This window comes from Miniopterus natalensis, chromosome 22, assembly GCF_054644295.1.
Source record: "Miniopterus natalensis isolate mMinNat1 chromosome 22, mMinNat1.hap1, whole genome shotgun sequence".
Lineage (NCBI taxonomy): Eukaryota > Metazoa > Chordata > Mammalia > Chiroptera > Miniopteridae > Miniopterus > Miniopterus natalensis.
Window position 1 is genome coordinate 12,409,210 of NC_142102.1, and position 27,096 is coordinate 12,436,305.

The window sequence follows — 27,096 nt, forward strand, 5'->3', positions numbered from 1 at the left end:
CAGGGTTAGCTCTTTAGCCTCTCAATCTGCACAGGCTCAAAATCTGGCCAATATCTTGAGGACGAGAACAGTTGCTTGTTTCAGGCCCCCCTCTCCTCTAAATACTCTAAGGCTGTGGCACTTGTCTTCCTGGCCCCGGTCTTTCCCAGTTGCCTGAGTGGCTCCAGAACTCAGCAAACTGTCCATGGGGAAAGCTGGCTTTGCATTTTGGGGCTCTCCTTGTGCCCAATCCATAGCATAGAAACGGCTTGTTTCTCCTTTCCTCAGCAGAGTTTCTCTGTTTGGGACAATTCTGACCATCGGAGACGTCCCAAGTCAGCAAATGTCTCAGGAAAACAAACAGCTACCCATCATTCAAGGGGCCCTTTCCGCCTAGAAATTTTAGTTAATCTGGTTCTTATTTCTCCCAACACCCTCCAATCTATTTAAAATGATGATTGCCAGCTAGGCTCCTCCTCCTTGCTGCAAGGAGAGCGGTGGCCTGCAGAGACCTACCACATCCTATCCGAAAGCAGAAGTCCTCCGGTTCTGCTTTTTACCGCTTCCAATAAAGACATGATTTGACTTCTTTAATATTTCCACCCAGTCGCACTCGAGCGTGTCTCCTCTTGTTTAAAGAAGTTACAGGGCTTTCATGTCTTTGACAACAGATGTCAACTATTTCCTAAACTTTTTTGGGGGATTGGCCACATGGCCTCCAAGTTCTCCTTTGTTCTTGGTGCTACACATCTTTCCCATTTATGTTTTTCAGTTTGTTCATATTTTTCATTTTCTTGGCGTTCACTGTTGCTGCTCGAAAGTATCAGATGGTTGGTGGTTTTTTTTAATCCCCACTTGAGGATTTAATCCCCACTGATTTTCAGAGAGAGTGGAAGGGAGACAGAGAGAGAGAGAGAAACATCGATTGGCTGCCTCCCACACGGGCCCAGACTGGGCCAGGGATTGAGCCTGCAACTGAGATACGTGCCCTTGTCCAGAATCAAACCCAGGACCCTCCAGTCTGCAGGCCGATGCTCTAACCACTGGGCCACACCGGCCAGGGCAAGTGTCAGAGAGTTTTCTAGATTTCAGGGGGCTTAGGGGAGGAGGTAAGAGCTCTGCTATGCCCGCACGTGGTTGCTGTGCACACCCACAGAGTGGGCTGCTCCCTAACACTGATAAGCTCACGACGTTCAGGCCTCAAGTGCCAGCCTTTACTGCGTCTGGACATCCCCACAGGCCCTCGCACCACGTCGGTCCTGCCCGGCGAACACCGCCCGCCCCCTCCTAAGAGCTGCCCTCTAGAGGAGCGCACAGGCCAAGAGCACCAGACGGGCACAAGTGGTTTATTATTTCTGCCTGGAACAGGCTGCCCTGGCAGGAGTGCGGGTGCACAGCGACATGGAGCTGCGCCCCCACGGGCGGCACGGGGGCCGTGCTGGAGTCCAGAGCCGTGCGGAGCCGGCCCACACCGCGAGCCGGAGCCGGGAGGGAGGTACGGGCCCCCGGGAAGGAGCAGCCCGGCCTCACCGGTGCCGCCTTCGGATGCTCTGCAGCTCCTGGTGGATGGCGCTGAAGCTGGGCCGCTGCCCAGGCTCGTAGGCCCAGCACTGCTCCATGAGCCTGAACACAGCGTCGGGGCACAGCTCCGGGCAGGGCAGGCGGCCCCCTGTGAGGGAGCACAGCACCCCGGCGTGAGGGGGGAGTCCGAGGGCCCCTCGCAGCCCCTGGGGGCAAACCACGAGCATGGGAACCGTGTAGGCTGCACTGTTTTAAGGGGCCACTCACTCTTACCCACCAACACCCCAAGGGCACAGAGGCCCTAATGCAACCCCACCGTGTGCTAGTTGTAGGACATGTGGGCCTCAGTGTTTCCTTCTGTAAAAGGGACACATGAATCCCCACCTCACCCATCGTGAAAAGCAAATGAAGGAACAGATGGCCTGGCACACAACCGGGGCCCTCTCAGTGGCAGCTATAGGGCTGATGGTTTTTATTCCGGCCCATAGGGAAGGAAGGGAGGGAGGGGGCCCAGGGGAGGCCCCTGCAGCACAGGACGGAAGCGTGGCTGTGGCCGCTGTTGGGCACCAGGACGCCTTACCCTTTTCTATGAACTCCCGAGTCTGCTGGTTGCTGAGGTTGGGGTAGGGGGAGGCCCCCAGGCTGAAGGTCTCCCAGAGCAAGATGCCAAAGCTCCACACGTCGCTCTCGGAGGAATAGCGACCTGCGCGGAGGCCGGAGGCGTGAGAGGGGCGCCCACGTCCAGCGGTCACAGGGAGGCGCGCCCAGCCCGGGCTCACAGCCCAAAGCCGACGGGGCCCGGCGTCGGTAGCTTACCGTAGTTAAGGGCCTCGGGCGCGGTCCACTTCACGGGGACTTGCCTGAGGCCCCCCGAGGCGGCGTAGATGCCATCTTCTTCCTCCCGGGACATCCCAAAGTCGCTGATCTTCAGAACATTCTTCTCTGTGACCAGGCAATTCCGAGCAGCCAGGTCCCTGGGGAGAGCAGGGGAGGGGCTCACTCAGTCGGCCACAGTCCATGGGCACCTGTCACCTGCCCGGCCTGGGCGCTCCAGACACCCACGAGCAGAGGCTGCTCCCTGCCCTGGGACTCGTGGTGCACGGGACAGGCTGACCCCAGCGCTCCAGCTGGGGCTGCTGGTGGCAGGCGCTGGGTGACGGCACAGCCTGAGCCTGGGGGGGGTTTTGGGGGGGCCGGGCTGCACGCGGGGCTCCTCGCTCACCGGTGGATGCAGCCCTTGCTTTCCAGGTACTCCATGCCCGCAGCTGCGTCGCCCACCATCTGCAGCAGGGTCTTCATGCGCAGGCGGGCTCCCTCCGTCCTAAGGAAGGTCAGGAAGTCGCCCCCTGGGGGGAGGGAGGCTTGTTGAGTCTCCTGGAGGGGGCCCAGCAGAGCAGAGCAGAGCAGAGCAGAGCAGAGCAGAGCGGGCCGAGGTCCCCACCCGCCCCTGGAGGGCAGCCCCCGGGCTCACCCTGCACGAGCTCCATGACAATGTAAATGGGCTGTTTCTGGGTGCAGACGCCAATGAGGCGCACGATGTTCGGGTGGCTGTACTGCTTCAGGATCCTGGGGGGCACCGCTGCTTAGGCTCCCACCTTGGGGGCTTCGACATCCTTCCCCAGCCCCAGGGATCCCCAGGGAACCCCAGGGAACCCCAGGAAGGACGGGAAAAGAGCAGCGAAGAGACGAGCTTGGCCTCTGAGGCCAGGAGGCCTGGGCGTGTGACCTCAGGCGGGCGGGCGGGGGGTCACTGAGCCTCGACCCCTCTGCCCTGGTGGGGGGTCTGTGAGGATTACACGATACAGAACCCTCACCTCGGGGGTCAGGCTCTCCCTCGGCCATGCCCAGAGGGACCCCGGGCATGGCCCACGACGGTGACCATTATTTCACCACCTACCGCGCCTCCTGCAGAAACTTGGCCTTGAGGTCGGGCGGGAGGGTCTCTCGGCAGGATTTCACCGCCACCAGGGTGTTGTCCACTCGCAGGCGCCCGCTGAACACTTCGCCGAAGTTCCCCTGAAATGGTCCTGGGTTCCTACCCGTCCTTCCTGGGGACAGCCCCCCTCGTTCCCACCTGCCCTTTGCTCAGAGCCCCATCCCTGCTCTCTAGTTTTACCCCCTGGTGGGGGAACCCAGCGGGTATATGGTGGTGGCCAGGAGGGGAGTGGGGTACAAGCTGGGTGGGGATCAGCCTGAGGCGGGGAGGCGAAGAGCTCTCCGAGGGGGGCCTGGGTGTGACTGGGGGGTGCGGAGCGGGCTGGAAGGAAGTGGGGCAGGTGAGGAAACCGCAGGCAGCCAGGAGTCTGCAGGGTGCTCGGCTCACCCGCCCGATCTGCTCGCCCAGCACCAGGTCCTCGTGGTTCAGCGCCCACTTGTCCTGGGGAAGGGAGAGCGGGGGGTCAGAAGGCTACAGCTTTCATTTACTGGCGCCTCAGTTTGTTAGTCTGTAAAACGGAGACTGGGCTGTATCAGGATTATGCTCAGAGGACTTCGGGGCCCAGGCCGGGGCACCTAACTGGGCGAGCGCCAGCCTGGGCAATGGGAGGGGCCTGCACAGTCCAAATCTTGCAGGCGGTGGACCTGGCCTGTAAGCCACAGACCGGGGCCCTGGGAAGCCCCTGTCGCCCTGATTCTCGGGGCCTGGACCCAAGCTCCCAGGCCTGTGGCGCGCAGGCCTACCTTGGGCACGGCCCTGCTCAGGACGATTCCGCTCTTCTTGGTGAGGGGCTGCTGGGAGCGCAGCAGGTGGTCGATGAGCATGGGGATGCTGGGGAAGCCGTCCCCTTCCAGCCGGTACAGGTTCTGCGGGGCGGTTGGGGGGGGGGACCCGGGGTCAGCAGCCTCCACTGCCGAGGGGGCTGAGCCCTGGTGTGGGGGGCAGGGAGGAGCAGGGAGAAAGGGTCTGGAGGGGACCCTGCGGAAGGGCATGAGCCGGTGGCACCACCCCCTGCTCCCCTCCTTAGGGGAGAACCCGCATGTTCTGTTGCAGAAGCTGCGTGGTCTCTGTGGCCCCCGCAGCCCTCCCAGGGAGGCATCCCCCCGCCCCTCGCAGGGCCGTTCCCCCCGGTGCCCCCGGCCTGGCGACGGGGAGGCCTGGGCCCCGGCGCACTCACGTCCACACACTGTATGATGAAATGCCGGGGCTGCCCCTCCCACAGCACCGAGAGCACGTGCTCCTGCTTGCCCTGGCTCTCCCGCACCAGGAAGTCCCCCGACTGCGTCAGCAGCTCGGCCACCTCCGCCCGGGGGATGGCCCCGTGGTACCACAGCTGCTCCTGCAGGGGCTTCTGCACCTCGGGGACCAGCTGCAGTGGGGGGGGGAGCTGGGAAGGCCCAGGGAGGGGCAGGGGGGTCACTCAGCCAGCCAGCCAGCTGGGGGGTCAGCGAGGTCTCTGTCTCACGTGCCCCTCAGTTCTCCCAAAACACCCAAGAAGCAGGTAGTGCCTGGCCGGTGTGGCTCAGGGGTTGAGCATCAACCTATGAACCAGGAGGCCCCAGTTGGATTCCCGGACAGGGCACAGGCCCGGGGTGCAGGCCCCTCGATCCCCAGCAGGGGGCGCGCAGGAGGCAGCCGATCAGCGACCCTCTCATCATTGATGTTTCTCTCTCTCTCCCTCTCCCTTCCTCTCTCTGAAATCAATAAAAACATATTAAAAAAAGAAAAAATGTAGAGTGTCCGCAGGCCCCCAGAGCAGGCCACAGAGAGTGGCCCAGGCTCACTCCAGGCAGACCTGGGATGGGAAGCCAGGGCCAGCTGGGCACACACCAAACTGTTTGCCTTTTTGCACCAGGCCACAGCCCCCCAGCCACTCCCAGAGCAGGACAAGCGGTGGGGTCCCTTTGATACATGTGGTGGCAGAGGGAGGGGCACGGGGGTGGCAGGATCTGGGAAGATCGGCGCTTGGACACCCAATAAAAGCCGCCTGGGCACAGCCTTCTCTCTGCTAGGGCTGCTTAGTGACTAACCCAGACACCATGGTGCGAAGGGCTTAGGGGGGGACATCCCTGAGACCCCTGGACTGGCCCACCCCTTGGAGAAGGGGCAGAGGTGCAGGCTGGCCGGCTGGGCTTCACTCACCGAGAACTTGGGGCGAAAGATTCCTGAGATGTGGCTCTTAAGGATCTCCAGGGTGGGGGTCCTTCCCCCTTCCCGCTCCGGCTCCTGAGGCCAGGGACAGACGTCAGCGGGTGGCCAGGCTTGGGGAGGGGGAGGGCGAAAATGAGGAGCGCGGCCCGGGCTGGCCAGCAGGGTGGCCCCGGCGGGCGGTGGGGCGCTTACCGAGGACGAGGTGGAGTGGCGGTCGTCCTGCAGGAGTGGCACCGGTGGGGGCTCATCGGGGCCCAGCTGCTCCAGCTTGGCCTGCAGCAGCTCCTGCTGGGCCTGCAGCTTGGCCTGGCTGCACAGCGCCACCTGTAGCCCCTGCAGCTCCTCCTGCAACGCCTGCCTCTTGCCCAGCAGGTAAACCCTGAGGGCAGGCAAAGGAGAGGCCCGGGAAACAGTGCTCAGCCTGCGGTGGGGGCCAGTGGTGGGGGGCGGGTGGGAGGCTGCGATGGGCGGGCCCCACTCACCGCTGCCGGGGGTGGATGCTCTGTTCCTCGCTCCGGAGCTCGCGCTGCAGCTGGGTGACCACCTCCTGCCGGCTGAACACTGTCTGGGTGGCCACAGCCAGCTCGTCTGTCACTGACGTCAGCCTGAGCCAGAAGAAAGGGCAGTGTTAGCCCAGCCCTCGTGGCTCAGCGGTTGAGCATCGACCTAGGATCCAGGAGATCGCGGTTCGATTCCTGGTCAGGGCACAGGCCCGGGGTGCAGGCTCCTCGATCCCCAGCAGGGGGCGAGCAGGAGGCAGCCGATCCATGACTCTCATCATGGATGTTTCTCTCTCACCCCCCTCCCTCCCTCTCTCTGAAACCAATAAAGACATATTTAAGGAGAAAAAAAAAAGGGCAGTGTCAGAGCCCGCCCCTCAGCGGCACCCTGCAGAGCCAGCTGTGTGCGGACCGTGGACAGTGCCCACCCCGACCCCGCCACCCACGTGTGCTGCACGCTCTCCACCGTCAGCTCATTCAGCTGCAGCTCCCCGGGCTCCAGGGCTTCGCCCTCCTCAAGCAGCGACTCATCGAAGGTGACGCAGGGTGGCACATCAGGTGCGGACCTGCGGGGGGGACAGTGCCCCGTCAGGGAACAGGCCGGCAGCTCGGGGGCCGGGCAGGGGCAGGGAGAGGCTTACCCATACTGCCGCAGGAAGCCGTGGTACTCGGCCTCGGGCTGGATGCGGGCAGCGGCTGCGGCCATCTCCTGGTGAACGGCCAGGACCTCGTCCTGCACCAGGCTGCTTATCTCCAGGTACTCCTGCAGGATCTCCTTCCTGCCGCAAGGCGGGCACCCGGTCAGTGGGGCCTCTGGCCTGGGCGAGGCTGGGAGGCTTGGGGCCCCTGACTGTGGGCTGGGAGTCAGCAGTGGGGCTGAGGCCCTACCTCACCATTTACCAGCCAAATGACCGCAGGCAAATGACTGTCCCCTGATCTTCACTCCCTGTTATGTGTAACGGGGGTGCTGGGAGCCGTTGTGAGGGCCCGGGGAGACTGTGCACAGAACGGGTTGCACACGGTGTGCTGGTTACAGCCCAGCCGGCACGGCTCATTCATGGCTCATGGGCATTGACCTATGAACCAGGAGACTGAGGTTCGATTCCTGGCTTGATCCCCAGTAGGGGGCGTGCGGGAGGCAGCTGATCAATGAGTCTCTCTGATCATTGATGTTTCTAGTTCTCTCTTCCCTCTCTCTCCGAAATCAATAAAAACATATTTTTAAAAAAATAAAACCCTGCAATAAGGGGCCCTGGAATAATGTAATTCAGATATAAATCGACTGGCTCCGATCCTCGGCCCAGGGATTCCACGACCATCACTGGTACAGGGCCGACTTTTCTGGACCCTGCCTCTGGGCAAGGCGGCAAGGCAGTGGGGCTATGACGGGGGGGGGGGGGGGGGCAGGGGCTCACAGGATGCATGCCATCTCCTGGTGCAGGTCCTGCAGCGACTGGAGCAGGCCGGGCAGCATGAGCTGGTGGTGGTGGTGGTGGTGCAGCTGAGCAGCCCGCACACCAAGCACGTAGCGATTGTGTTGAGCGAAGAGCTTCCACAGGCTGCGCACGTACTTGTCCTTGGCCTTGTCACGGTCCTTGTCTGCCAGGTTAAGGGAAGCGGGGGCGTGTGGGTCACAGCACAGAGGCCTGGGCAGCCCCCTCTCCCTGGGCACCTACGGATGGGTCAGGAGGATGCCACATACCTTTGCTGGCCTCCTGGTATTTGCGCCTGGCCTGGGCGCTGTCCCGTGCCAGGGCTCGGTACTGGCTCTTCAGCTTCTCAATGTCCTGGCTGTGGGTCTGGGGAAAGACAAGAGATAGCGTGGGCAGCCCATTCAAACCCATCCTCCAGGGAAGGCCTGCAGAGCTCTGGGGCCTGACTGCTGCTGCTGAGGCCAGGGTCGGAGGAGCTGGGTCGAGGATGAGCTCCCGGGAGAGGCAGAGAGTAAACCGGTTGGGCTACAACTTCCCCTTCTTGGCCCAGAGTGGTATCTGGTGGCGGGCAGGGCCCAGCTGCAGGTGCACGGAGCTCCACACTTAGAAGGGCTCCGAGCCCGGTTTAATGTTCTGCTGATGTTGTTTTTGAAATTCTCAGTAAGTTTTTGACAAGGGCCCTACATTTTCATTTTGCACCGAGTCCTGCAAATCGTGTTCCTCGTGGCAGGAACCGGAAGATGGCCGAGACCAGGGTTCTAGTCCCAATTCCCCTGTTTAGGTACTGGGATGATTTGGGGCCAGTTCTAGCCCTCTCCTCTGAACCTCAGTTTCCCCGTCTGTAACTGAGCTAAATATATAGGCTAGATGGGCCTTTTCCTTCAAGGTCCGGCTGGTAAACACTGTAGGCATATTGGCCATACAGTCTCTGTTGCAATACTCAGCTCTGCCCTTGTAATTCTGCAGCAGCCCTAGGAAATTTGAGAACAAAAGGGTGTGGCTGTGTGGCGGTAAAAGTATCTATAACCACAGGCCCACCCCGTTTTTAGATAAGCTTCTGGGAAGGGAGAGGCGCGGAATGGCACCGGCCACCAGGGGGCGCTGTGGGCCCGCAGCACTGCCAGCCCCTGTGCTGGTGGAAGAGGGTGGTGCAGGGGACCAGCCAGCACATAGAACTAGAAGAGCGATTTTCAATCTTTCTCCTCTCGCCGCACACGTAAACTAATCACTAAAATTCTGCGGCACACCAAAAAATATATTTTTTGCCCGTCTGACCAAAAAAATAGGTATAATTTTGATTGACTTACAAATAATAATAATAGTAGTAATCACCCGCCCCCCTTTGGCTCCAAAGTTACTTTTTAAAAAACCAGGTGCCTCTACGTGTATATAAGGATTTCTGGGACCAAGAATTAACCAATCAGATGAGACCTTATTATGCGACATGCCCAGTAAGATAACAGCTCTGTTATGTGACCTACATATTTATTGTTCAAAACAGGACATTCACACACTGGCTGGCTATTGTTGTGTTGGCTGTTGTCATTTTTTTATTTGACGATCTAAGGGAAAAGAGGTCAGTGCCCCTGACTGGTCAGGTATTGCAGGTTTTAGAAATTCTTGCGGCCTCCCGCTGGGAAGTCGCTGAATTAGAAAGGCTGAAGCACCCAGATAACTAGCTCCAGGAGCTGGGAGGTAAACAGATGGAGGAGCTGGGCAGGATTCAAATGCAGGGAGGCCGACTTCACAGCCTGCCTTTAACCTCTGTGTTGGGGCCACACTGGGCTGCCTTGTGGCGTCTCTGGGGCCCTAGGAGGAGCCCACCTAGGCCAAGGACAGACAGACTAGACCTCATTCCTCTCCCTGTCTCTCGGCCCCCAGAGCCAGCTGGTGCCCTGCAGGAGGCAGTCACAGATCTTGTGCTCCCCGGGCAACGGCTGGACCACTCATCCTTGCACTCCCAGCATTTTGCCCAGGGACACAGTAGGGTGACAGGAAATGCACAGGGAGGCCCTGCCATAGGCCAGCCCAAGACGGGCGAGCAAGCAAGGTGGGAAAGGAAGCTGCAGGGGGCAGGCCTGTGGTCAGGACTTCCACCCCCCTGCGGATCCCGGGGCTCTTGTGCAACGCCAGCCCTCCGAGCTCAAAACCTAGAGAGAAGCGACCAGGCGAAGGCCCGGGGCGCCCACCCACCTTGGTGAGCTCCTGCTGCAGTTGCTGCCACTGCTCGGCGTAGGTCTTGCGCAGCTGCTGACGCACCCCAATAAGCAGGCTCAGCTTGCTCAGGGGCCCCGAGTTCAGATCTTCCGCATGCTGCCTCAGCAACCGGCTCAGTCCCTCCGTCTGGCTGGTAATCTCTGCCCAGGACTGCGCCACGGGAGGGGTGAGACAAGGGGAGAGGACAATGGCTCCGGAGCCTGGGGCGGCCCAATCTCTGGCCCGCCCCGGGGGCTCCTGGAAAGGAAGGGGAGGCAGATAACCCTGGAACCCACAAGGAATTCCTGGGGTGAGGGTGCGAAGGGCGCGAGGGGGCTAAGGCCCCGCGGACCCCACCTGGCTGATGGGGCTGCCGGGGCCGCCCCGGCTCTGGGCCCCGCTGTCGGGCAGGGACATGTGGTGCAGGAGCCCCGCGTACTCCCGGTCACTCTTGACCCGCTGGGCCATCCACTTCCTCATGCCTTCCAGCAGCCGGAGCTCAGCCTCCTGCATCTGCTGCACGGCCCCGTGGCCCTGGGCGCTGCACAGCTCCGAAGAGAAGCCCATGGTGCTGTCCTGGGGACAGAGGAAGGAGAGGCCGTCGGTGGGGGACAGGCGCCTGCTGGGGACGAAGGAAACGGGGCGGGGAGGCTGGCAGCTGAGGACCCAGAGAAGCTAGACAGGCGGGAGGTGGGGGCCTGTCCTGCTGAAATCAGCCACAGGTACAAACGCCACCTGGCCTGGGACTGACTCTCACCGTTTCCCGTGTCCCAGGCCAAGGCCTGGCACCAGGGTCCCCTCCCCAGTCCTGGAATAGAGCCCCGGGGAGCCTCCTCCCTGGGCCCTTTCACCCAGCACCCATTACAGAGGCGTGTGCACCCAGGGCCCTTGGCAGGGCCAAGCTCGCCCCAGCCGGCGCCGCAGGTAGCCACAGCCCGGGCCCTGCTCCTGCGACCACTCCTACCCCACCCGGTGCCATGTCCCACGTCTGCCTGCCGAGCCCCAGGCCCCGCTCGAGGCCACCGCCCACCACCCTCTGCCTCCCGGGCCTGGGGCGGGCGTTGGGACTCACTCGTGGCTCGGGCAGCTGCTCCAGGGGGCGCAGGGGACCAACTTAGGCCCAGCCAACTGGCCAGTTCCTGATTCGGTGCTTCCTCCTCTCGCAGCTTGTTGGCTCAGGCCCAGGGGCGGGCCGCTGAGGGGAAGGGGCGGGAGTAGCCCCCATGCCTGAAGGGCCCCCCTGCCCAGCCCCAGCCACACGGCCACGGAAACGGAAGGGAGGAGGGGCCAGGAAGAATGGCCCTGCAGAGGGCAGCCTGGGCCAGCGATCCCCAGGGCCCGGGGTGGGGACACCGGGAGTGGCTCCAGGGTGCCCTGGAGGAGTAGGCACAGGGGGAGGCTGCCGGTGGGTGCTGGGCCTCCGAGCCTGGGGGTTCAGGGGCAGGTGGGCAGTCCTAGCAGCAGCCCAGCGGCCCCAGGGGGTCGAAGAGAGCGTAGTCCAGGTCCTCCCCACCCCAGCGGTTCCCCAAGGAGCACTCAAGTGCCAGGCTCCATTTAAATCCACCTTGGAGACCTGCTTCTCAGGCCCGGGTCCCGAAGGACCACTCCCCACCCCCTACCCCAGGCAGGAGCTTCCTGTCCCAGGGAGACCTGACGGGTGGGGTTGCAGCTGGGACTGGGGCTCCCCGGGCAAGAGCACCCTGGCCTTCCTGGTCCCACCGTGGGCCTGAGCCCTACACCCGGTGGCCAGGCCACTTACTGCAGCCCAGGAGACCCTGAGTGACGGGGGCTCAGGCTTCCTCTCCACCCTGCTGGAGACCAGGCCGTGGGGTGGAGGTGCTCAAGGTGCTCAGCTTGTCCCACCCCAGGGGCTTGTCTCCGGGCACTGCCTCCTTCTATATCCCGCTGCTCCCTAAGGCCCTGGAACCCCTCACCTGACAGACTGAGGTTCCGACTTGGGCCCATCTCGAGGCACTCAGGACATCGCAGCGGGCATCTAACCGCTCCCAGCCCCCTGCCCCGCCCCCCATGGAGCCCCAGGGTTCTGGAAAGAATGGTACCACCACACGGGAGACCAGGTCTGGTTTGCATAGTCTGCATGTTTAATCACTTTAAAACCTCTAACATTATCTCGTGTCCATTAAATAGAACCAACAATGCTGGGCCTGTTTAAATTACATGGGGGGGAAAAAAAAGTCACTGTGTACCAACCCAGTATCTTACAAAACCAGCCGGGCTGGCCACAAGGGGAGGGCGGGGAGCGGGCACCCCTGGGCAGGTGGCCGGGTGCCAGGAGGGCTGGGGGAGAGAAAGAAGGGGGCTCCCATACAGAAGGGGACTGATTGTCCTAATGGGAGGGGTGCAAAAGGCACGTCAGAAGAGCGGAGCTTGGGGGGCAGGCCAGGCCAGTGCTTTCTCCACCAGGGCACAGTGTTGGAGGGGGCACGGTGCCACCGCCTGCCCACCCCTGGCACTTGGAGAACCAGTGGCCCATGAGCCCTTGGCACGACAAGCCCCATCTGGAACACGGACAACAGCCGCCCCTCCCACCGCAATCCCCGTTTCCAGGGGCCCCCCCGGCCAGCCTCCTCAGAACTTGGGGCTCAGCTGCACCTCACTCCCCAGCAACACGCTGCAGCCCCCCACCTCGGGGCCAGGGCGGCCGGGAGAACAGCAGGGTGGAGAGTGGGTGTGGAAGGATGGGTGGTCCAGCTGCTACCCCCATTAAAAATACAAAAAAAAAAAATCAGCATCTAAAGTGAAATAGTCACAGAGTGAAAATATATCCTCAAACAGCCCCTGAGATCCCCACAGGGGAAAGCAGCATCGGGTGGGAGGCGGGAGAGGCCGGCCGGGCCACCGTCCCTCCCCACCACCCACCCAGGGGCTCCGGGACTGTGAGTGCCAACAGCCCAGGCAGCCCCGGGCTCAGAAAACAGGGACGCGGGCCCCGGCGGGAGGGGAGGGCGGTCAGGACGCCAGCGTGGGGCTCGGCTGGGCGGCCTCGCTCGGCGGGCAGCCAGCTGTGAGCGAAGGGACAGCCGCACACGGGCGCCCTGGAAGCACCTGCCTCGCCTTGGTCCCTTCCTTCCATCACTGCTCCTGCCTGAGGCTCATCAGAGGTGGGGGACGGTGTCGGGGACGCACAAGCCCTTGGAGAGGTGGCCGCCTCCTCCACGTGCCCCTTGGTCAGCCTCCCTGCTGCCTGGATGGGGACCATTATTGCTTTAGAGGGGCAGGGAAGCCAGAACTGCAACCGGGCCGGGAATCCGGAAGGAGAAGGGCTTCCCCTCTTTACTTCCCAGGGCGCTCCGGCTGGAGCCCGGACAACCTCGGAAAGCTGTCCGTTCGCGCCTCCCCTCCCGCAGAGCGGGTGCTGGGGTGCGCGAGGCCCTCCCCCGCCCCCCGGCTGGTCCTGGGCCCCACCTCGGGCAGCCAGGAGGCCCGAGGGTGGGGCAGGAAGCCATCTCTGCCCCTCTTGCCTCCCCGCTGGGCTCCAAACCCAGTCCCGAGATAGAAAAATACTTTGGTGAATTAAAAAGCGCCCGAGGAGGGGATGGGCCCGAGGGGGCGGCGGGCACTCGTCAGAGGATGCTCTGGTCTCTGATGAAGGTGGTCCTCTCGCCCCGGCCCTCGTCGTCCTCAGAGTCCGAGGGGCACTCCTGCCAGGCCTCGGGGGGCAGCCCCTTGTAGGAGATGAGCCCGCGGTCCATGGTGTACACCTTCACCCCCCGGAAGCTGAAGCCCGAGCGCAGCTGCAGGACCAGGAAGACAGTGACGAAGACGAGCACGATGAAGGCGCAGCTGAGCCCGGCCACCACCTCGGGCAGGTGCGAGGGCAGCAGGCCCGCCCGCGGCCGGGGCTCCGCCTCCACCTCCGCGGACGGCGGGGGCGGCGGCTGCTGCTTCGGCGACTCCCGGCTGCTCTGGCTTTGCCGGGAGCAGGTCTGCTCCACGGGGTCCAGGAAGAAGCGGCTGGGGCAACTGAGGCAGTCTGTGGGGGCTGGGCCCCGGCACGTGGCGCACGAGGGGTGGCAGGGGGCGCAGACGCTGGCGCGGATGGTCTCCACGTCGTTCTCGGAGCTGTAGTGCGTGTCCACGACCCGCGGGGCAAAGCCGGGGGGGCAGTGCTGGACGCAGCTCTTCTCGTGCAGGGAGAAGCCTTCCTCGCACACTGCGGGCCGGGGGAGAAGGCGCCGTGTGAGCCCCGAGACCAGGGCGGCCCAAGCGCAGCCCCCGGGAGTCCCGGCCCCGGGACTGTCAATCCCGAGGGCCTCAGCGTCTCCTCCTAGGGCACCGCTTCGCACAAGCACCCTCTGCCCCCAGCCTCAGGCCCCAAACCCCAGCAGTGCCCATACTGACCCACACAGGCCTGGCTGGAGGTGAGGGTCCTGCAGCCGCTGCTCTCGGGGGGCGTGGGCAGCCCCTCGGGGGCCGTTCCATACAACACGAGGGTGGCCTTGGTCAGCGTCCCTGATCCAGGCGGGGGGGCCGGAGTGAGCGTCACTGGGACCCAGCACCCAGGCCCCACGGGCTCTCCCTCCTGGTCCCCGGCCCCGGCGCCCCCCCTACCGTAGTTGTTGGCTTCGCTGGTGTTTTCAATCTCCAGGACCCACTCGCCGGAGGGGTCTTCGTCCCAGGAGTGGGTCGTCATGAAAGCCCAGTCATTGAACCCATCTGCAGAGTAGTCGTGTGGCCTGGGGAGCAGGGGGCACACAGCCGTCAGAGGCCGCGGGGAGCCGGCCGGGAGCACCAAACCCGCCCCCTCTACCCCGACGCGGGGCTGGAAACGCCTGGGGCTCTAAGCCCAGTGGGCCGGATGTTCTTCACCGGAAGATTCTGGGGTGTGCAAGGGCGCTGCGCGCAGAAGGCATGCAGACGGGTGGAATCAGGGATTCCTGGCACGTGGGACAGCCCCATGGGACCAAACCATCCCTCCCAGAACGCCAACGGTGCCCTGCTGAGCGCGTCTGATGACCACCGGGCTGTGTGACAGGCACCCGGGCACGAGAGAGAACAGGCTGTGCAGGGGGCAGGGCAAGCACCTGGCAGCCAGCAGGGTGGAGCGGGTGCCCATGGGGCTGACCAGGTGGATGGCCAGGTCGCCCCGGCGATTGTAGGACAGGGTGAGGCGCGCCTGCACGTGCTCCAGCCGCGTGATGTGGCTGGCCTCTCCCAGGCAGGCGGTCACGGCCTTCCGCACCTCCAGCCGCTTCCCGATGTCCCTGTGCAGAGTGTACCGTGACGGTCAGCCCGGCCCCGAAGGACCCAAGGGCACCCCTGGCCACTCTGCGGTCCCCCCCGCCCCCTCCCAGCCAGGCCCCAGCCCTCACTTGGGCTCGGTGAGGATGTCTATGATGCATTTCCGCTGGGGGGCCACCGTAGTCCAGTTCTGGGCCAAGGCCACCATGGCGCCTGCATCCAACAGCCCATAGCCGTAGGAATGGCTCACTGTGGGGTGGGGAAGGCGGGGTGAGCTGGGAGGCACAGAGCATTCCCCGCCGACCCCCAATCCAGCCCACCGACCCCCAATCCAGCCCACCGGGCCACCCTGTCCTCACCTTTCCGGCCCACGCCATTGGTGCTCCAATCGTTAGCAGTGAGGTGTCCCGGCTTTGAAGTCTGTACCACCAGGTGCTGCATGTCCCTCCAGGTGAGGTTCTTGCTGCAAAGGGGGGAGGGAGAGGCTGGGCTCAGTCTCTTGGCACAGAAGCCGGAGGCCAAGGGCTGCCCTGCAGAGGGTGCTGGTAGGGACAGGTCCCCCTCCCGCTCCAGCCACTCACTTGGCTTCCAGGGTGAGGGCGATGATGCCGGCTGCCAGGGGGGCAGAGGCCGAGGTGCCTGTGTGAGACTCGGTACATTTCTGGCGCAAATCAGTGGTCACCTGCCAGGAGAGCAACGGCGTGGGGCCTGTGGTGAGTGGGGGACTCCAGAGGGGCCACCGGCCTGTGCTTCCTCTGCCTACAGGCCCTGACACCCCAGACGCGGTGGCGAGCCAGGGCCAGGACACCTAGGTCCCAGTGCCACCCATGTCGGGCTCTTTCCGGGCCTCGGTTTCCCAAGGAACAGGGAGATTGCACTAGAGGTTGGAGATCACTTAGAAGAACGACTGTTTTTAGGGAGAGTGTACACCTCCTGGGGGCTCCTGGTTCCACAGACGGCTCCGTGGCCCCCAAGAGTCTTAGGGAGCCCCCCAGCTGCCCCTGAGATGGCGGAGCCACTCCCACCGGCCACGTGCAGGCGGGAGGCAGGCGCGCTGGGCAGGGCCGGCAGGCAGCCCTCCCCCCACCCCCGCCCCGCCGGGGCCGAGACTCACAATCTGTTTCTCGTTCTGGTTGCCGCTGCTGTAGGTGGTGGCCAGCGTGGAGGAGCAGGCCTCGCTGTACCAGGGCACGTTGCCGAACTGCGTGGCGCTGCTGATGGACAGCGTGTAGATGCTGTTGGTGTAGCCGTCGCAGTTGCAGCTGTCATGCTCCCGGCCCCCATTTCCCGAGGCCCAGACAAAGATGGAGCCCAGCCCCCCGCGGCCCTGTGGACAGAGCGGACGGGGTCACCGGAGAACAGGGCTTGGGGGAGGCCTGGCGGGAGGAGGCACAGCTGGGCGGCCGGGGCATGGTTCTCAGGGACCCGCTCCCCACGCCCCACTTCCCTGGTGGATCAGGTACACGTGCAAACACGTCTGTCCGCGCACAAAACACGCACCTGGACCGCCACCCAGGGGTCCAGGGCCGTGATTCCCGGGGCTGGAGTTACGGGTGATTATTAATTTGCTTTTCTCTTTTTGCGTCCCTAACAGTTTAATATACATGCTTTGGGTAAAATTAAAATTAGAGCCGAGATTAAATGAACGGGAAGAATGTGGTGGGACACCGAGAGCGAGCCGGGCCTGCCGCGGGGGTCAGGCCGAGAGCCCCGCGCCCCTCACCTGGCTGACCCCCCGGAAGAAGGCCTCCTCCGCGAGGCGGGCCGGCCCGTCCACGGTCTTGCCGTCGTCCTCCGGGCCCCAGCTGGCGCTGTAGATGTGGATGTGGTTGGGGTTCAGGCCCAGCGAGCGGGCCTCTACCGCGTCCGTCACCTCGCCGTCCAGCATGCGCACCCCTGGCCACGGAGGGGGGCAGGGTAAGGGATGCGGTGTGGGTCCAGCCGCCAGGGGCACCCGCTGGAGCACACCCAGCCCTGCGCCCGGAGGACGGGCATGGGAGGAGACGGGCTGGTGTGGGAAACCCGGAGCCCTCCCTCCCTGGCCGGCATCTTCCTCTCCAAGCTCAAGCCCCTGGGGGGCAGAACAGCCCTGCCCTCAGCTCCACACTCTACCAGGCACCCCTCCGGCTCCCGAGGAGCGTGGCGCGGCCAGGGGAGGACCCAGAATGGAGAGTGAGGAGGCAGGGGGATCCCTGCTAAGAAACACTGGCCGTTCAGCTCTCTGGGTTGCTGAGAACCTTCTAAGGAACAGCCACGGGGCCAAAAGGATCCACAGAGAGAAAGCGGCCGGCAGCGGCCGGATGAAAAGTGGGCAGAGAAAACTCCACCCGAAGGGCCCTCCCAAAGACGGTGGGTGGCCGAGGCCCACACCCACCTCCAATCCGGGCGTTGTAGGCCACACCCACGCCACAGACGCCGTTGTTGGCCACGGCGGCCACTTCGCCCGCACACCGGGTACCATGCCTGCCGGGGCCGAGAGCACAGCATTAGCGGTGGACGGAGCCTGGCAGGTGAAGCCCGAGGAGCAGGAGGGTCACCAGGCCCCTCCACCCGTGACCTCTGTCCCACGCGTGAGCAATCCCCTCCCCCACACACTCTGCTTGGCCTGTGGCCACCTGGGCTCTGACCAAACCCTCCCTCAAAGCCCCAGCAGGACCAGGGCTGCAGGAAAGACAGCCTGTCGGGCAGCACATCCGCACCGGCCTCGGCCCCGCTTCCTTGGTGGGAGAGGGGGAGGCAGGCAGAGGCCGGGGACTGGGGTTGCTGACCTGTTGTCATTCATCTGTGTGTACCGAGGCTGTGGGTCGGGGTCCTGGTCGTTGACATCGAAACTGGCCCCGGGGTCCTGGAAAAGACGTGACCGCTGTCAGGAGAAGCCTCACTGTGCTGGCAGAAGAGGACCGCCCCGGACACCCTCCGCAGGGACCCCGGCCTCCCCCCCCACTCACATAATTGCCTGCCAAGTCGGGGTGGTTCTTCTCGATGCCGTCGTCCAGGATGGAGACCACAATGCCGCGCCCTGTGTAGCCCTGGGCCCAGGCCTCTTTCACGTTCAGGTCCCGCTGGGTGACACCAGACTGTGGAGACACCCATTCCCGTCACCCCGGAACTTGAGGTGCGGTTACCTGAGGTCAGGGCACCTGGGAAAATCCCTTCACCATCCCCAGATCTTCCCCACCCGCCGCTGCTGCTCTAATGCCACACCTGGTTGTCGGGGCGCCACAGAAGTATGAAGGACTCTGGGAGGGCGCCCCCCAGGCTTAGCAGGACGGGCTAGGGAGAGACTGCTCCGCAGACAGAAAGGGTGAGAGAGGTCGGATGCCTCCAAGTCAGCCTCACCCACCTCTGGGACCCCTCTGTGGATGGGCGGCTGCACCCGAAATGAGGACCCAGGGCCCAAGGAGGCAACGTACCAGGTACCACTGCTGGGGAAACTTGGGGTCCGTGGGCTCCTGGTACAGGTCCCGTTTGGTCCGCCGCTTTGCCACCTGCTGCTCCAGCCACTGTACCTGTGAGGGGGTGAGGGAGATGGTGTGGGTGGAGGAGGGGATGGGGAGGGGGCAGGGCTGAGAGTAGGAAGGGGAGGCAGAGCAGGCGAGGCTGGGCTGCACTCACTTGAGGCTCTCTCTGCAGCCGGCTGTGCTGCAGGCGGTGAGGCGATAGGGACCGCTTTGTCACAGCTCGATGCCAGAAGTGGTAATAGTCACCGAAGATCTGCAACAGAGCAGGAAGAGGGAGCTGGGCTTTCCATCTGTCAGTCCCGAGGGAGTGGGGGATGGGGGCGGACCACAGGCTTCAGGGGAGGCCCACAATGGCAGGGGGTGGTGGGCATCTGCTTCCTGCCCAGGATGCAGCAAGAAGGTGCAGGGGACCGAGGGAGACTACCCCTCCCTGGGGTACACTGGTCCTCTGAGCAACCTACGCAAGGAGCCCAAGAACAGGGCAAGCCACTGCTCGCATCCCCTGGCTACCACGAACATGCCCGAGAAGACAAGCCCCACAGTTTCTGCTCCCAGTGCCAGAGCCCTGCCCTCACCGGCCCACCCCCGAAAGGGCCCAGGCCCAGGCCGGCAGGCAGTAAGAGCACCTACCTGGCCCTGGTTGAGGAAGCCATGCTTGCGTGCCAGGCGGTCAGCCACAGCCGGGCCTCCGGAGATGTGCACAGCCCAGGTGTTGGTGAAGACCTTCTGGCCATGGGCATCAGCCACCAGCAGGACCAAGGGTCCTGCTGCTGCTATCACCCAGAGCAACCAGGGCCTCAGCTCCATGGGGGGGCAGGTGACTGGGACCACGGAGCCCTCGTCTCCTCAGCCTGGTCACAAGGCCTCGGCTCCCACGTGCCAACACACTGCCTGTGCCCGGGGGCTGACTGGCGGGGGCATGGGGCCAAGACGGGCAGGGCTGTGGCAGGAGGATACGGGCTGCGGGCTCTGAGAGGGACAAGGAAGGAGAAGTGGAGCGAGTCAGTCCCCTGAAGCCATGGGCTACAGCTCCCTCCCCACACGTGCATGCCTAAGACAGGGCTGAAAAGGGGGAGAGGGTTGAAAATCCAGCCTCCCCAGGTCAGCCGGACAGACAGGCAGGCGGACCCCTCCACACACGCACGCAGCCCCCAAGCCTCTCTCCACACGAGACCACGGAAGTGGGATGAAAGTTATCAAGGCGTGAGTCACTCGAAATGAGAGCAACCGAATAAATGCTCGCCAGAACCAAAGTAAAAAAGACCGGTTACAAAGCAGTATGAACACACACAATTCCATTTTGTTTTTAAAAATCTATTTAGCCCGGCCGGCGTGGCTCAGCAGTTGAGCATCGGCCTAGGATCCAGGAGATCGAGGTTCGATTCCCCGACGGGGCACAGGCCCGGGGTGCAGGCTCCTCGATCCCCAGCAGGGGGCGCGCAGGAGGCGGCCGATCAACGACTCTCACCATTGATGTTTCTCTCTCTCTCCCTCTCCCTTCCTCTCTCTGAGATCAATAAACACATATTTAAAAAACAACAACAACAAAACCCCTATTTATACACGTACGTTTATACACAAGCTCAAAACAGAATCTGGACAGACACATGCTAAGACGTTAACAATGGTCCTCTCAACATGGTGAGAACTACAGGTAGTTACTTTTTCCCTCGTGTCATCCTGTGCTTCCCCAATTACCCAGGTATTTTTATAAAGAAATATAATGCTGGCTTCTTAAAGTTTCTTAATGGGCGGCACCTACGCAGTTCACTAGGGTTTCCTGGCTCAGCAAAGCAGCCCCAGCCCCAGAGTTATTTGCAAAGATGCACAGCCCCTAGGTGGGACGGGGGCCTGGCAAGGTAAGCGCAGGGATCCCAACGGCGTCCCCTCCCTCTGTGGCCCAGACCCTCGGCCACCATCAAAGACAGGGGCCCAGGTTCTTTTTTACTGTTTCCTGGGGAACGCTGGGGTGGCCCAGCCCTGTCCCGCCGGGGTCCAGAGCCCCCAGCAGCCCCCCTGCTCAATCCACGCCCACCAGCCTTGTGTAATCCCAGCGGGGCAGCCAGGGCAAACACGGGCTGCTGAGCCAGGAGCACCAAGGTGAGGCTGAATCAATAGACCTCGTGTTGTTTTTCCTCCCTCAGCAAACAAGAGAGCAGGACCTCTCTGCCCAGGGCCACATAACTGTCCCCACAGAGGGCCCCTAACTAGCCAGAAGCCAGGGCAGAAGCTGGGGGACGTCCCTGTGGGGCTGCTGAAGGTGGCCTGTCTCAGTGCCAGGGCCTGCCCACAGGACCCAGGACGCCCCCACCACTCCCATGGCCCAGCCCCAAAGGAGGCCACTCTGCCAGGAGGCAAAATGCTCACCCCAGGCCCCGGGAGCTGGGCAGGGGGCTCGCCGCCGGGAGCCCTTCACTTGGGCCACCACCAGCCTCCCCGGCTACACTTCTGCTCCTGCTGCGGCCCCACCACGCAGGCCGGGGGGCTCCCCACGCTATTCCAGGAGCATTTTCAGTTTACACCAAAATAACCCGACAGCTGATGGCAGGAGGCATCCACGGCACAGCTCCTCACCCGGACGGGGCAAAGTCCACACGGCTCTGGGACAGGCTTGGAAGCCACAGTCCCAGGATGCCTCGGGCGGCCAAGTTCCAGAAAGCTGGTCTACCCAATGGCTGCACAGCCAGACCTCGGGCCCTAGGGGGTGAAGGGACCCCAAGCCCCTCATTTAACAGGAGATACTGGGGCCCTGGGCACAGACATAGATGAGAAAGAGGCCTCTTCTCCCCTTCTTGCCACCGTGATAGCCGCCTCCGGGGTCCAGACATCATGCAAAGTCACGCCCTGACCACACTGCTGGGAGCCCTGCTGGAACCCCCAAACCTAAGACTGGGCTCCTCTGGGTCTAGCCCAAGCTCCGGGCCGACTGTGGACGGAGCGGCAGCTGCCTGGCGCTAAAGGCGATTAACCAACTATTTAATTACCTCGCAGCACCCGGAAAGAAAACAGGCTTCAGACACCAACGAACAATCCCCAAGTAAGGGCGTGCTCGCGTGCCCGGTGCCCAACGTTCCCGGCCACGGCAGAGCCGGGGGGCGCGTGGCCTCCAGAGCCGTGGCGCCCTCCAGGCGGCCCGGCCTCAGCATCCTGGAGGGAGCCGGGACCTCCATTTCCCAAAAGAGCAGGGCCGAGAACAATGAATGAATGGGCCTCTCCCTACCCCCATCCCCGGCTCTGACTCACCCCGGGAGTCCCAGTTCTTGCTTTATTTCTGGCTCTGTGATGCCGTCTCACATGGGGCTCAGCTCCGGGGCCGTGGCCGGAGAGCCGTGGGTGCTCTTTCCCAGGAACACACAACCGCCCCAAGGCGCCCACGCTGAACCTACCCCCAGGTCCGGCTGCTGGTGCCCAGGCGCTGGGGGTCTGGAGGCCGGGCGGCCTGGGACACCGACCCGGGCTCTGTCCTGGGCCTCTCCTGCCAAGCCTGGTCCTGCCACCGGCGCTCAGAGGCTGCCCTGAGATTCTGACTTCCAGCCCCCGCCCAGGCCCCTTTACTGGAGATCTTAGATAAGTCACTTCCTCCCCGCGCCTCAGTTTCCTTGGTGGTGAGCTCAGCTACACCAGAGATTTTTCAAACTTTTTTTTTTTAAAGCCACAGAATCCTTCGATAAAAAAAAGAAAAAAAAAAAGAAAAAAAAATCAAACCTTACGTGGAAGCCCAAAATAGAAACTAGTAACACCGGGGCCGCTGTGGTGGAGGCGGCTGGGGCGCGGGCTCCTGCGCTCCCCGCGTCCACGCCTGGCCGGCGGCTGCCCAGCCCTCGCCAGGCCACGGCCCCGAGCCCGTCGCGCGTCCTACGGCCCCGAGAAGGGGGGTCTGCGGCCCGGGGCGCGGGGGGCGCAGGGCAGCGGGTCCCGACCCACCCGCCCGCCCGCCCGCCCCGGGGCGCGGGGCCTCCGCGGGGGCCGCCCCGGGACCCACCTGAGCCGCCTGCTCTCGCCGCGGGCCCCGCACCTGAGTCCCGGCCGCCCAGGTGCGCGGGCGGGGGCGAGGCCGGGCCGGGGACAGCCCCCCGCCCCCCGCGGCTCCTCCCTCCCGGGCGCGCAGGGGCCGAGCCGGCGGCGGCGGGGGCGGGGGGCGCCGCTGGAATTCCCTCCGCAGCCCGCCCCCGCGGGGCCCCGCGGCGCTTCCTGGGGTCAGAGGGCTCGCCCCGGCCCCGGCGGAAAAGTACCGGCGCGGGCGGGGCCGGGCCGGGCCGGGCCGAGGCGCGCGCGCGCCCAGGTGGCCCCTCCGGCCGCGGGCCCTGCCCCGCGCTCCCCCGGCCCGGCCCCGCCGCGCAGGCCCCGCGCCCCCGCCGCTTACCTCGGGGAGCCCGGGCGGGGAAACTTTTCCGGGCGAGCGCCGCGGGGGCCCGGGCGCCCCTCGGCCGAGCGCAGAGCCCCGCGGCGGGGCCTGAGCTCCGCGCGCTCCCCGCGCTCGCCGCGCTCCCCGCGCCCGGCAGCGGCGTCCCCGCGCGGAGGGGGCGGCGCGGCCTCGGCCTCGCCTCGGCCTCGGCCCGGCCGGCGAGCAGGGCAGGGCTCGGCCTGGCTCGGGCGGGGGCAGCGCCGGGCCGCGGCGGCGCGGCTTGTTTACTCCGCCGCTGTCAGCGCCGGCGGCTCCTCCCACCGCGCGCCCCTCCCCCGCGCGGCGCCACCTCCGCGCCCCGGCCGCCGGCGTCTCGGGCCCGCCGCGCGCCGCCCCCGCCGCCCGGCCCGCGCCCCGGCCCCGCGGCCTCCTGGGCGCCCGCCGCCGGTCCCGGGGGTCGGGCCGGCGCGTCCCCGGGCCCGGCGCGCGGAGACCTCCCGGGGAGCCCGGGCCTGCGCCGGGCAGGGCTTGGGGGACGGCCCGGGGGCGCCGGGATCCCGGGGCCCCCACGGCCCACGCCCGAGCCGTGAGTTGCGCGTGACTGACCGCGTGGGCGCCCCCCAGGACGGATCCGGGGCCCCCCACGCGGGATCGGAGCCCGGGACCCGCCCCGGGAGCCACGATCGCCCCGGAGCCCGCTGTCCGCAGACACAGCCGGACAAGCGGGACCCGAGGCCGCCGCGCGCTGGGCACCAGGCGCTCGGCGGACACTATCTCCTCCATATGTACATTATTTAATCCCCGTAATCCTTTCAAGCGGACATTAATCCCATTTCACAGATAAGGAAGCTGAGGCGCACGGAGGTTAAACCATTTGTCCGGGTTCCCACAGCAGCGGGCCCGGCCCGGGCGCCGGGACGTGCCGTGTGCCGCCAGCTCCGCCGCCTCCCCGGGCCCCTGCCCTAGAAAACGTCTGCGCTGCTCGGCCAGGCCGCCCCTGCGCCAGCCCTGAAAGAAAAGCGGGGAGACGTGGCCAAGAGCTCCCGGCGAGGCGATCCCGAGGTCACAGCGGCCTCTGCCCCCCCCCGCCCTGCGCCCCGAGACCGCCGGGCACAGGCCGGGGGCCAGCACACGGGAGCGCGGCTCACCGCGTCCTCGCTGCAGGCCCCACGGCGGGCGCGTGTGACACCCTTGCCTTTAGGGGCCTTTCGGGGATCGCCCCACATCTCACACAGGGGGAAACGGGGCCAGAGAGGTTAGGGGGCATTCCCGAGGGCCGCCCCGTGGGACCAGCCAGCCGGCAGGCCTGGGTCCCGATCCCTGCCGCGGGGTTTCAGGCCGCGGCGGGCAGTCCCTTACTGTGGGGGCCTCCGTTTACCCCCTGAAAGGGCCGCGATGCTCAGGGAGGGGGACGGGCCGCCGCCTGGCACCCTGACAAGGCTGCAGGAACCCGAAAGGGGCGGGGAGCGGGAGTGGGGCTGAAGGCCGAGCTGGGAGGGCAGGCAGTGGTGGGGAGCTTTCCCCACGAGGGACGGATGGCACGGCCACGCTGGGCAGCCCCGCCAGCCCCGCCTCGGCCGTGGGACGGGCACTCGTGCAGTCGGACGGGAGGCAGGAAGTGAGTCAGGCCCTTCCCCTTCCGCGGTCTGAGCAGGAGCGCCCGCCAGGGGAAACTGAGCCGCCGGCCATCTGGCCCCGAGTCTTCCAGCGTCGGGCCCACTTGTCCTCTGCCCTAGAAGAAAGGCCAGCCAGACAGACAGACAGGGATCCCGGCCGCCGCGAGGGGCCCCGCCCGGCCTGGAGGCTGCCCCCCAGCCTCAGTGGGCGTGAAGAGAGGGAAGAGCAGGCGCTGAGCCCCCAGTTCCTCCGGCCTGGCCCTCCAGTCCGGGCCTTGGCGCACAGCGTGGAAATCTTGAGCCGCTCAGAGGTGCATCACGGAGCGGGGGGGGGGGGACCCAGCAAGTGAGCACCTGTCCTTGCTCGCCCGCCGGGCCTCTCCACCTCCCCCCCAGTTCAGGCGTCCACGTGCCATTGTCTTTTACTACAATCCTGTTACTAAAAAGAGCGCGTGTGAAAGCCAGTTTCCTAGAGACCCCTCTGGAAAGAGTCCCAGCGCGTCTCAGTGGGTGACTGCCAGCCAGCTAGGCCTTTATCTCCCCGAACGAGCCCTGTGGGCAGGTAGTGTTCTTCGTCACTCCCAACAGCTATCGGGCCCTGGGGCCCTAGGGAGTTAACTCCCCTGGAGCCCAGGTGTCCGGATGGGCCTTAGGAGCCCTAGGGACCGCCGGGGCTCGATTTATCAGTTCCACACAGCAGTCAATAGGATGGGGCACCATGTGCCGGGAGCCTGGCAGCGGGAGGGGCGGCACCCTGCGGGGAGAGGGGCCTGCCGGTCGAGGCCGGGGAGGAAGGGTCTGCGAGCAGCTGCCACCTGGGAGAGCGCCTCCAGCAGCTGGGCCTCTTCCTGCCGGGATCCGGGGCTAATCCGGGAGGCTCCCGACAGCAGCCACCCCGGCACCCTCACCACAGGCACTCCCAGTGTCTCCGTGGCGCGCTCTGGGGGGGAGGGGGTCCCCTTCCCTCTAAACCGCCTCCCCACGCGGGCACCTCACACAAAGCCTTCGGCAGCAGCACCCACACCTGGTTTTCATCAAAATGTCTACACCACGGTCACACGCCCGTAGAAGGCCACACAACACAATGTTGATTGTTTTCTCCGAAGGGGTGGGATTGGCCGGCTTTCTGTTTTCTTTCCGCTTAGGCGCATTTTCGGGAGCGTCTCCGATGACGTCTCTAATAATCTCGCAAGACCTTGCGGTCGCGGAGTGGAATAAAGCATGCCCATACTTCACCTTCCAGCTCCAGGCACCTGGGGTCCCTCCTGAGCGCGGCTGGGCCCCAGCCAGGCTCCTCCTATTTCCAAGCGGGGCAGGGCCCTGCCAGTTCTGGCCAAACCACTCTGGGAAAGCTTCCTTTATAGGACAGGCCAGCAGGGAGTCCGCGGGAGGGGAGGAGCCACGAGCGATTTGGTGGTGAAATCGCTGGTCCCCCGGGACAGGGTCCCAGCACGGCCACCCCTCATTGCCCCCGTTGCTGGGGTGGGTCTGCACTGAACCTCTCGCCAGTGGGTCCTGCTGCATCCCAAACCCATTGCTCCGTTTAATGCTCCCGTGTGTCTGCTGCCTTGGCTCCAACGTCCAGCCATTGCTACCCACAGCCGGGCACCTGACAGGGGCGTCGGGCGCAATCTACCCTGACAGACATTCACTGAGCACCTACTGAGTGCTGGGCCCTGGCGCCTCGAGCTGACTCCCTCGGAGCCTGTCCTTGGGAGCCAGCCCCCGGGTCTGGTTAGAGGTGGGAGGACGTACCTGAGAGCCCCCCGGGATCTCCCCGAATCTGTGTCCTACCACGTGGCCTTGCAGCTCCAACCAGCCTCTGCCTTTCCTGTCCCTCCTGATGCAGAAAGTAAAGCTGTCCGTTGTCACGACGTCCCGTCCACTGTCCCAGGTGGCCCTGGCCTCTGGAAGGGGTTTCTCGCCCCCAGCACCCCGGCGTCGTGGGCTGGCCGCTGCTTTTCGTGGTGCTGTCCTGTGCACGTGTAGCATGTTCAGCAACATCCCTGGTCTCTACACACCAGGCAGGTGCCAGGAGCACCCCACGCCCAGACATTGCCAGGTGTCCCCCGGGGAGCAAGATCGCTGCAGGCTGAGAAGCACTGATCCGGAGTGAACACTGGGTGGTGTGCCACCCACGGGGCCACAGGAGTGGTCTGCCCGGAGCTGTGCGCCCAGACAGCTGGCGGCAAGGGAGGAACTCCCAAACCCCAAACCGCCAGGCATGGCAGGGCAACAACAGGGCCATTTAGTGCTCACGGCCAACAGTCTGCACCTCCCCACGACATCTGAGGACAGGGCTTCCAGTAACGCTCCTGCTCCTGCGGCCGGTCGCCCTGATCACACTGTTTGGGGGGGGGAGTGGGCGAGGCAGCTTCGCTTCACAGGGGGGTGTGGAAGGCACGTCTATGGCTGCTGGGGACATGGGGGGCAGTAGCCTCTTGGGGGCGATGGACACCTTCGTCACCCAGGCTGTGGTGACGGTTTCCCGGGGGTACACAAACGTCAACACAGATCACGCCGTGCACTTTAAATCGTGCAGTTTACAGCGTGTCAGTCACACCTCAACAGAGCCGTTTTTAAGACGTATTTGTTCAAAGTTTTAGTGCCAGAGAAAGGCGGTGAGTCTGGCGGGGGGGGGGGTCACTGCAGTACTTAGAAAAGAGAAACAGGAGCAAATGACAGCGGGCCCCGAGGCTGAGCCGAGGAGGGAAAGGGGTGCCGCCCTGGGCCCAGGCCTCCCCCGCGAAGCCAGC

General features: G+C 64.6%; 2 protein-coding genes across 2 annotated transcripts; both read right to left on the bottom strand.

The window, feature by feature from the left end:
- Positions 1–1,325: 1,325 nt before the first annotated feature.
- FES (FES proto-oncogene, tyrosine kinase) lies at positions 1,326–11,028 on the bottom strand. The gene is made up of 19 exons (XM_016217161.2): positions 10,789–11,028; positions 10,074–10,292; positions 9,714–9,887; positions 7,790–7,886; positions 7,503–7,686; positions 6,729–6,866; positions 6,534–6,653; positions 6,070–6,192; positions 5,780–5,966; positions 5,579–5,662; positions 4,614–4,823; positions 4,180–4,302; positions 3,824–3,877; positions 3,398–3,516; positions 2,972–3,066; positions 2,723–2,846; positions 2,317–2,474; positions 2,081–2,203; positions 1,326–1,648 (listed from the first exon to the last, which is right to left on the bottom strand). The coding sequence occupies exons 2-19, from the start codon at positions 10,281–10,283 to the stop codon at positions 1,506–1,508; spliced, it is 2,466 nt and encodes an 821-aa protein (XP_016072647.1). The 5' UTR covers positions 10,284–10,292; positions 10,789–11,028; the 3' UTR covers positions 1,326–1,505.
- A 767-nt stretch (positions 11,029–11,795) lies between these two features.
- FURIN (furin, paired basic amino acid cleaving enzyme) lies at positions 11,796–22,825 on the bottom strand. Its single transcript, XM_087829230.1, has 16 exons — positions 22,743–22,825; positions 19,010–19,348; positions 18,534–18,632; positions 18,332–18,427; positions 17,867–17,995; positions 17,687–17,763; positions 17,293–17,381; positions 16,642–16,814; positions 16,033–16,245; positions 15,500–15,600; positions 15,278–15,381; positions 15,050–15,167; positions 14,762–14,941; positions 14,289–14,413; positions 14,079–14,189; positions 11,796–13,890 (listed from the first exon to the last, which is right to left on the bottom strand). Exons 2-16 carry the CDS (start codon positions 19,184–19,186, stop codon positions 13,301–13,303), a joined length of 2,382 nt encoding a protein of 793 aa, XP_087685356.1. The 5' UTR covers positions 19,187–19,348; positions 22,743–22,825; the 3' UTR covers positions 11,796–13,300.
- Positions 22,826–27,096: the final 4,271 nt, after the last annotated feature.